At 31.8% G+C, this 10,235-nt stretch overlaps 2 protein-coding genes across 2 annotated transcripts; both read right to left on the bottom strand.

The window, feature by feature from the left end:
- Positions 1-3,844: 3,844 nt before the first annotated feature.
- Positions 3,845-4,591, bottom strand: LOC146944316 (uncharacterized). Its single transcript, XM_085742709.1, has one exon. The coding sequence runs from the start codon at positions 4,543-4,545 to the stop codon at positions 4,057-4,059; it is 489 nt and encodes a 162-aa protein (XP_085598835.1). The 5' UTR covers positions 4,546-4,591; the 3' UTR covers positions 3,845-4,056.
- Positions 4,592-6,602: 2,011 nt separating this feature from the next.
- LOC146944315 (transmembrane protein (DUF616)) lies at positions 6,603-9,885 on the bottom strand. The gene is made up of 4 exons (XM_085742708.1): positions 9,464-9,885; positions 9,182-9,385; positions 8,234-8,794; positions 6,603-7,351 (listed from the first exon to the last, which is right to left on the bottom strand). The coding sequence occupies exons 1-4, from the start codon at positions 9,714-9,716 to the stop codon at positions 6,996-6,998; spliced, it is 1,374 nt and encodes a 457-aa protein (XP_085598834.1). The 5' UTR covers positions 9,717-9,885; the 3' UTR covers positions 6,603-6,995.
- Positions 9,886-10,235: the final 350 nt, after the last annotated feature.

Genomic DNA, 10,235 nt, shown 5'->3' with positions numbered 1-10,235 from the left:
AACATGAATCTTTAAATCAAATATGAGCAAGTCGTCTTCATAGAGACATATGATCGTGCAAATATTATTTGTCACTTTCATTCACTTTATACTCATTCGATAACATTAGAATGTCAAATTTTTCATGCCATTCCTCAGGAGTTTATTTTAGACCATTCAAATAATTATCTAACTTACAGACCTTGTTTTCTTGTCCATGAATTGCAAAAATTTTCAGGTTGTTTCATATAGACTTGTTCTTCTAGTTCACCATAAAAAGGCAACTTTCACATCCATTTGGAGTACTTTCGAGTTATAAACGGCGGCTAAAGGGACTAGTACTCTTATGGATATGATTTTTGTGACTGGTGAATGAATGTCGAAGAAGCCTATATTTTTCTCTTTGTTTAAAACCTTTGACTACAAGGAAAGCCTTGTATTCATCAACCGTACCATCAGGTTTTAGTTCCTTTTTTTTCAAAAATCCAAATACAACCGATTGGTTTTGCAACTACGAGACAAGTCAACCAAGTGTCATGTTTTGTTAGACTCTAGAAAATTCATTTCATCGTTTATTGCTTTTGCCATAATTCAACATCCAATGAGGATATAACTTCTTTATGGCTTAATGAATCTTCTTCCAATGTATAAACCAAGTTCATACTCTTTAGCAATTTTAGCTTTCTTACCTCCTTGAGGTTCTATAACATCTCGTACGATGTTTTCATAACTATTTCTGATAACATGAATGTGATCAGATTTAGTGCCCCCACTAGTTCTTAATTTTTAAAGGGGAATTTAATTTTCCCCCACTAATATCGTGCTCCCATTAGAGCCCCCACTAGTGCCCCCACTATTCTTTAGTTAAAGGGGTAAATATTTACATAGAATTCGACATATTTTAAATTCTATGATCACTTTAACATTTAGGTCATAAAACCTATATGTTTCGTTATTTATCGCATACCCGATGAATACATATTCATAGGCTCTACTAGTGAGTTCAACTCTCTTGGGGTCCAGGATCTAAATATAGTCCAGACAATCCCAAGTTCAAAAAATAAGACAAGTTGGATTGTCTTTTCTTCAAAAATTTCTTAATTAGAATTTTTGTCTTTAGACTTGGGTACTCTATAAATTTCAATTTTCGTTATAAAAAATTGAACATTCAAGCATATCAATTTTATTTTTCCAAAGTTCACAGTCATCAATAAATATGATAAAAATATTATTTTATCATTTCTATTTTATGTGTCATCAAATTAACACATATCATTATGTTTAGAGATTCATATCCTCTAAATTCTAATTTATATGAACTTTTGATTCATATATCTTGACTGCAATAAATAAAATTGTTTAATTATATAACTTTGGAATTAAGTCCAAGTTACTCAAGTTTTAAAATTTAAACACTTGTTCGTGATCAATTTTGATATGTCAAATATTAAAATCACACAACTAATAACATAGAAGGAGAATTTAATTTTTTAACATACCATCAAAGTGCAATCTTTTTCACAAGAGTGCATGGTACACAAGTCTCTCTTTAAGTCTAAGTCAATTCAGTCTTATTCAATAGAAATCTGAAATTCAGATTCTTTCTTAAACATAAATAGAATTTCACAATTCCATTTATTTTCCTTATTGCATATTTACAAGTTTGGATTATGTAAAACGATCGATGCATATGTTTATCAATTCTTGTTAAAGATTTGAAAACCAGTACGTGATATCAATGTTTTTTAAAAAAAAAAAAACAAAACACTTTTAGAATTCAGCATAACAAAATATTTTTTATGTTTTGTAACAAACTATACTTGTTTGGTTCTGTAACAAATAATTTGTTTTGTAACAAATTATTGTTTTCATCAAATAAATTTTTTAGTAACTAATAATTTGTTTTGTAACAAATTATTGTTTTCATCAAATAAATTTTTAGTAACTAATAATTTGTTTTGTAACAAATTATTGTTTTCATCAAATAAATTCTTAGTAACTAATAATTTGTTTTGTAACAAATTATTGTTTTCATCAAATAAATTTTTAGTGTTGTTGATTGAAACAACAATCACTTCATCGTTTCATTCGAAAGATGTAAATCTATAGCTTGATTTATCCTTGATGTATTTAGGGACAACTTAACCTCAATATGTAACTTCTTCGGTAGACATAGCATATAGAAACGTCTTAAAATTGTTGTTTTTGGATTTCCAAACTGTTAAATTTGGATTTCCAAATTCTGTTATCTACCGAAGTTGTTACTAGGTTGAGTCACGACCAGGTCGCTCTCTTTAAGACGTTTCGTGGCACTACCCAAAGTTGTGCAAGGTAGACTATCAACCACGCCGCCTCCAGGATAAAACAAGCCCAGCTACAACTGTTCGATTAACTACTGCACTGTAGAAAAATCGTTCGAGAATTACACCCTCAAAATATGGCTCAACCGTTTGATCGAAGCCACTCGATACGGTACGTAACCGCTCTATTCGAAACCGTTCAAATTAATATGGTATTATTACCATTCTATTATGGTGCTGAGACCACTCAAATATGGTGTTACCACCATTCTAACTTCTCCAAAACATGAATATGGCACTACGACCACTCAAATATGGTGATACCACCATTTCTCATTAAAATAATATAAATATACTGTTAAGATCATTCTTTAATATGATCTTAATAGTACTCAATATTCCGAAGAATCGTATATTATCGAAGGGACTATGAACTTAAGACCAAGGGACTATGGTCTTAAGAACACTCTTAATACCGAAGGGACAGAAAGGAGTAGAAGCAGAAGAAACTTGTTAAAAACAAGTCGGAGGGAGAAGAGAGGAAAAAACACAGGAAGCATCGACTGTGAATTTTCGGTGTAAAGAATCAAATGGGGCGAGCTCTCCTTTTATAGGGAGAGTTTGTAACAAAAAACGAGTGACTTGGGGATTAAGTCTGCTTAATCCTTAAGCAAACGCATTTTGTTTCTTAATTGGATATATCCGGAAGTTTCTGGATATGCTTTTGGATCGGGTCGGGTCGTAACAAATTTATTTGTTACGCGTAGCGCTTACGGATAATGATTAAATTAATTAATTAATTAATTTAACATTTTCAAGTGACAAAAAAATATATATTAATTTTTTTTAAGCGTTCACCCGTTCACAAAATTGGGTACCTCAAGGGCACACCCTTGGAGGTCACTTTTCCCATATATAAACACTTACTAGTTGGGGTGACCGTTCAATGTGGGACATTTTTAAGTTACACCCACACACTAGTTTTTTTCATAGTGTTTTTCTTTCCAATTTTCTTCACTAGAATTAACTAGTGTTCCAACATATAATGAATTGTTAATTCCTGTTATTGTTACTCATGTGATTTTGTAATGAAATTTCAATTAGATTATATTTAACATGCTTTTAATTTACTGTGTTCATTATCGACCCGAGCGAAGCGCGGGTGCACCATCTAGTTACACATATATGAAACACATATGTTGATATTCATTTTGTCCGTGATCTAATGAGCATCGGAAACTCAAAATTCAACATGTTAGCCCTACGGATCAATTAACAGATTGTCTCACAAAACCTCTCTCAAAAGTTCACGGTCACCGTTTGCGAAACAAGATGGAGTTTTTGATGGTACTCCAATCAAGCCATAAATGTAATTTCGTAGCAATGCATTGCAAAGTCGATTAGCATTCAGATAGCATAATTGGATGGCATATTCAAATCCATTGATAGCATAGCTGGTTATCAATGCATTGTCTTGCCAATTGTATGGTAATCGAAGCATAAAACCGAAAACTGTTACAAACACCAAGTAATGTTTGAATTAATCGAGTTTAAACAACAAATAATACTAGTAAATAAGGTAGAATTCATCAAGTTTTGATTGGCCACGTTAACAAAAGAATGTAATTGTAAAAAAAAAGTAATATAACTATTTTAATTAAATACCTAAGCTAATTAAAAAAAAATTACAAACACTAGATTAAATTACAAATTTGTGAAGTGTATAAACATGTAACTCATTCTTTCCATCCTAATAAAGTATAAGGAAGAAAAAAAATCAAAAAAAGTTTGTTGTTGAACTTGGATGTAAATGTTGTTGTGGTGTTTGTTCTTCTTGGAGATTGAAGGCTGAGAGAGGAAACGACCTAGCAATCCCAGAGGAATTGGCAAACAAGATCTTGTTGGAAGAAGGATCATCAACGAAGATCGTTGATACCGGGAGCCATATGAACAACTCTTTGGTTTTAACACCGGTGATCCTTCGCATAACATGTTCCTCCACGAAGGCCGTGACCTCTGTATCAAAGGAAACCGTGCGACCGATGGCATTGAACCGGTGAACCTTTTTTTGTCTTTGCTTGAGCCACACGAAACCCGTGACACGGTTGATACCCATTTCCACAATGTTGTCCAAAGGAAGCAATCCTCTTGGAAGCAACATTTCATCTAGGAGAAGCCGTGATTTTTGCTTGCATATTGCTTCCCCTTTGAATATCTCTGCCTCATTCCTTTGTTGCTCTATAATTTGATGTTGTTGGCATGCCATGTTTTTTCTTTGTTGCTTGATATATCTGATTTGTTTGTTTATATTGAAAATTAAATTTATGTTTAATGAGGTGGGAATTTTTAATAGAATTACCTAGAATTAGAATGGGAATAAAAGGGGTGGATTTTTTGTAGCTAGGGAACAATGACACTTTTTGTGCGGCCGAAAGGTGTGGTAGTTAAAATAAGGATGGGTGGTCATGGCCTAATGTAAGAGCTATCTGTTTTACCCCTATGATCATCCAAAAAAAGAAAAACAATCTATTGAATCCTCTCACATTATATTATTAAAAGAAACAACGTTGAAATATTATCATGATTTTTGTGACTCTCCACAAGGAATATCCTAATCATTTCTTTCAAAAAATAAATAAATTATCTTCATCATTTTGTTAACCAATTTATTATGGTATGATCATGATGAGTCCTGATCTGTTCTATTTTATATCTCTATTTAGTATTTTTATTGCATTGATGTAGGACATGTGGCAAAAAACGATTCAATGGTTATGATCTAAATTATGGAAAATATTGTGCTCGAATGAAACGAAAATTAAAAGGGTTGTTTGAGAGTTAGTAATTAGGCTTGAGTTTTTCTCTCAATTTCGTTTGAATTGGCTTATAGACGTTTACTTTATGAACACAATGATGTCCATATAATTTAGTTGGGTATGTATCTCTCATCAAATCAATAAATGTCATGTCATATTTTCACATTAATTTATTTTAAAATAAATTTAAATGCTAAACAAATTTTGCCTATAGGGTATGGTAGCCAACCAAACTTCAAGATACCTAAGAATTTACCTTTTTTAGACTTATCTATCGACTAATATAGGCATTTGTCTGAATGTTTGACGAAGTTTTTTCTTTTGTGTTGATCGAGTGTCTTTCGTGCACAAATTGCAAAGATTAATCTTTTGAACTGATTATGATTGCAATGGATGACAAAATCGTTTTTCAAACTATTTAACACTACACTATTGTATGCTTTCTTAGAGCTGAATCTGAACTCAAGAAATCTGGTTAAGCTGGAAGCCGAAAAGAAATTCATTACCATGATATAGTTTATGAAAAAACTAATAATACGTCCATCAATTATTGCGAATATACTTTGATAAACTAACTTATGAAGAAAAAAACTTACAATTCTAAATAAATATTTACTATATGAAAATTGCAAAACACACATGCATATGAACATGGTTTATGGCTTTATTTTACCAATAGCATGATTTATGGTTCAAACTTTGAAGACAAGTTTTATAATTACTCTTCTTTTGCCCTTTTTCTCCTTTTAGACGTATGTAGGCAAAGAGTGAATAATACGTTGATTTGAGAGTTTTCATTGCTTTCTCCGTTCCAAGCTACCTATATGAATTATAGAACCTTTCATTTATTAGTATTAAAGAAATCGTTCTCATAATGATTCCATTGTTTTTTCCACTCTTTAGAGTTTAGAACAACAATAATTTAAGACAAAAAAAAAATGGAGCATAGAGAAGATTCGGAAAGGAACAAGTACAAAAGAGACGAATTAGGAAGGAAACATTCCTGTTAATGTAACAGGTTATCAAATGGTGTCCTTGTCTTTATCTCTTTAATAGCCTGTCAATTTTGTTGTTAAATTATTATGAGTTACGTTAACAAGTGTTCTTGCTAATGATTTAAAAAAGAAAATAATTGATAAATTTTATTTAAAAAAGTTATCTTTTAAAGTTTCAATAAGTTGAATACATCATTTACAAAATAAAATTCTTTAAATTTCTTAAGAGTGCATGGTTTTATGATATTTGTTAGCATGTCTCAATTATTATCACCTCTTCAATTTAATCTTTAAAGTATATGAAATGTGTCAATTCAAACTCTAAAGTATATGAAAATTTGTTATGTTAGTCCTTGACATCTTAATAGTAGAGATTAAATTGACAAATTTTATATATTTTAAGAACTATGATATTTATATACTTTAAAAATTAAATTGAAGAGATAATGATATTTTAGAAACTACATTGATGATTTAGTGCTAACTGAGATAAGTTGACTCATATTCGACAATGACATGAGAATGAAGCACTGTCACATAGACATAGATATCAAACACTTACATGCCAACACAATTAATTACTTGAGTAAACCACATAATTGAAAGTAATCACATGTGTTAGTGTTGCGTTAATGTCGAACACAAACACATGTTATTTGAAACACACCTTCAATCAGAAGTGTCGGTGTTATAGAGAATGAGATCAACTCACGTTGCCGATTTAAAGACCTCGTTGATGGATAAATTATAAATACATCCGTTAACATTATGCGCCGATCCTCGACAGCCAACTCGCGTATAAACTTTCTATGAAAAGAAAAAAAAAATACTAACACTATTAGGTTCTTTTAGCTTTAGTTTTTGTTTTGCCTTCTTTTCTACTCTTGTGCTAGGTGAATCAAATATCAATCATTGGATTCACCCCACATTGTAGAAAGATACTTGTGGCACCCACCACAACAGCTACCATTATGAACATACAAATCTGGTGCTGCCCTTTTGGTTCTTCTTGAACTAGACATTTTCTTCAATGTGGTCCCATCACTGCTCTTGAGATTGTGCCTATACTCTACTGCCACTTGTTCAAAAACTTCCACCTCAAACATGTTCAGCTTCAGTTTAGGATTCATGTGATCCCTAACAAATGCAAAGGGTAGTTGATCTCTTGGATTAAATGCCTCCAACTCATTGAACATTAGACATGAGAAAAGGTTATTTCCTACTCCATGCCTCCTCAATATTAATGCACTGTCTGGTACATCTGCCAAAGCCAATTGAAACAGGACACTTTCTAAACTTTTGTGCGCACACAACAGTATTATTAGTCATGGACGCAGTTAATAAAAAGTTTCAAATTTGATACTAACATTATATTGTTAGTTGAAGGGTGGAATAAGTGAATCTCACTCTTGATTTTAATCAACTGAGCTAAATAAACATTGTGCTTTTGTAAGAATTGAGAATTGATCACTGAGAATATCAAAAACTAGCAACATTATTTTTATGATCAAATGGTGGTGTAAAATTCTCATGTTCATTATTAAAATAATATCCTCTTCACACTCTTCCAGGTTGGTACTTATAAAATACCATGAAGTGTATTTTTCAGAAGCCAAAAAGGTAGTAGTATAACTATATTAAATATTCCATAATATGCAGCACATAAAATAGATTGATGTTGATTTATAAATTTGAATTAGGTTTATATTACTTAATGCTTTACTAAGGGATTAAGTTTAGTGTTTAATGAACTCCACTAAGAACGAATTGTTTACGATAACATAAGTTTGAATCTTGACCGTAATAAACATTGGTAGGACTTAATTTACCTCTCAATCAAACTTTGAATTATTAAGACTTTTTTACTAAACCAAGGATAAGACAAAAAAACTTACTTAGAACATGTTTGGATTAGTTGTGGATTTTTTTTTTAAAAAGTCTGAACAAAAACTATAATTTAGAGCTTCAACAAAATTATGGTGTCACCGTAATTTTTAACTCATTGTAAGGCCAACCAAGCACTTACCTGGCAACTAATTTGCTTGCTTGAGCATGTGATATCTCAAATCCTCAACCAGATTTATTGTTTCAATCTTCATTTTTAAGTATTATTTAGGTGTCCAAAATATGAAAGAGTAGTTACCTGATGCATAGGGCTGCTTGCTAGGACTCCATGGTTGCAATCCATTTTCACAGTATGTCTCCATCTGCACCTTCAATGCATTAACATCCCACCATTTCTTCCACCTAGCAGTTGCCATTGCTTCTTCCATTGTATGAACATAAAAAGGGTGTTTTGATATAGCCATATCTACATTCTCATTTATAACAAGTGAATGAATCAACAACAAAGGATCAACCATTAGTTGTAACTTTGCATCTATCCAAATACTGAATTGTGAATTTGGAAATAGTCTATGGACTAAATATTTTGGTATAATCCCATTCATTGCTGGGCTCTGATACAATTCATCTTTTGCAACCTTCACAAGCCTCCACACACCTATCTTGTATTCTTTGGATTTTATTGAAATCATTCCATGATGTTCAAGTCCTTTGAGGGTAACATCGTCCACAAACATGAAGAAACAAACGTTTTCTAATGTTTTGGTTCCAAGTCCCTTTGGTTGTCTTATTTTGTCATGGTCATTGAAGATTGCTGAAACTACTACTACATTGTCACACTTTTCCATGGCCATTCTATCTGCATCAAAACACAAATAAGCAAATTACAATCCTAAATAATGATTAAAAAAAATTACAATGAATTTTTGTGTATCTATGACTAAATCGTGGTTGTGGTTAAAATCGCATGAAGCGCAATTCTGTGTATGTTTGGATTGGCGGTGAGTTTCACAAAATCACGATGGCAACATGATGACGTGAAGCTCCAAAGTGTAGCTTTTATTGAAATCATTGTGGCTCAACCGTCAATTCATACATGCACTTTATATAATATCAAAGATCGCGAAGCGAACATGATTATTATCGCGACAGCGATTTAAAACTTCGTTAGAATATATTAATTAAAACCAATAGAAACATTTTGGTTGAATATTTCCAAGTGAATTATGATTTATACGTAACTAACCAGAATTACTGATTGGAAATTCTTTGAGAAATCCACATGGAACTTCAATGCTATCATTTGGATGATTAAAATAAGAAAACCTCTTAACATTGCTGAAATTCCCACCAAAAGTACCAACATTGCCCTGCATATACCTAAGAACACGATCATTACCTCGAGATTTTTTCCGAAAATTCTCGATTTCATCGACAACATCCCAATAATCTGAATACATAAACAACAACCCATTAACAAAAAGTTATGATCTTGATCATAAAAACATGAAGGGTCGTTGTAAATTACCTGAAAAGAAAACAGGGGAAGAACACGTAGAACGAGTGGTTGAGACAGCGTATTTATGTTCACCATAAGAAGAAGGGTAATTGAAGAGAGAATTGAGAATGGGATCTGAAGGAGATGATCTGAAGAAGCATTTGGATTGGGAGAGGGTGGTGTAAAGAGCAAGAAAAAGAGTGGTGAAGAGATAGAAAAGTGAAAAACAGAGGAGTTTTGATTTGAGAATGAGAGGTTTGGAAGTTGTTATTAGCTTCCCCATAAGTAGAATAATAAAAAAGTGATTATTTTTGGGGATTTGTGTGACATGGATTTGGTTTGGGATTTTACTTTTGTGAAGTGGAGAATGGGATTTTGATTGATCATGTGTTGGTTGTTGAATGACCCACAATGAGAGACGGTTACTTGTCAATTTCGTCAACAATGTAAACTTTGTTGTTATCTAAGTGGCCTTTCTCACAAGAGCAACTTACATAAAAAAATTATTTATTTCATTACATTAATTCATAACCTAACTTTGTACTCTCCTCCTTTCAAAAATAAAATAAAAACTTTGTACTCTCCTTACTTAATTTTATTGAAAAGATTAAGCAGGAGTAATCTTTGAACTATTGTATTAATTTTATTGAAAAGATTAAGTAGGAGTAATCTTTGAACTATTGTTCAAAAGAAGAAAAAAAAAACATAATTTCTTAAAAGGAGAAATGTTAGGGTGACAGACACCCTCTAACACACTTTTTTAATACACTTTAATTAAAATTTGCAACATCATATATTATTT

This window comes from Medicago sativa, chromosome 2 (genome assembly GCF_051527215.1).
Source record: "Medicago sativa cultivar Bolivia chromosome 2, Bolivia_mono, whole genome shotgun sequence".
Lineage (NCBI taxonomy): Eukaryota > Viridiplantae > Streptophyta > Magnoliopsida > Fabales > Fabaceae > Medicago > Medicago sativa.
Note: the sequence above shows the minus strand (reverse complement) of the source record. Positions and strands in the feature narration are given on the sequence as shown.

Excerpts from the sequence above, each read along its gene's own strand:
- LOC146944316 (XM_085742709.1), bottom strand. The coding sequence starts at position 4,545 with ATGGCATGCCAACAACATCAAATTATAGAGCAACAAAGGAATGAGGCA.
- LOC146944315 (XM_085742708.1), bottom strand. The coding sequence starts at position 9,716 with ATGGGGAAGCTAATAACAACTTCCAAACCTCTCATTCTCAAATCAAAA. Across the intron at positions 8,795-9,181 it reads ATTTCCAATCAGTAATTCTG|ATAGAATGGCCATGGAAAAG; the intron begins GTTAGTTACGTA and ends GTTTTGATGCAG. Across the intron at positions 7,352-8,233 it reads CAAGCAGCCCTATGCATCAG|ATGTACCAGACAGTGCATTA; the intron begins GTAACTACTCTT and ends TGGCTTTGGCAG.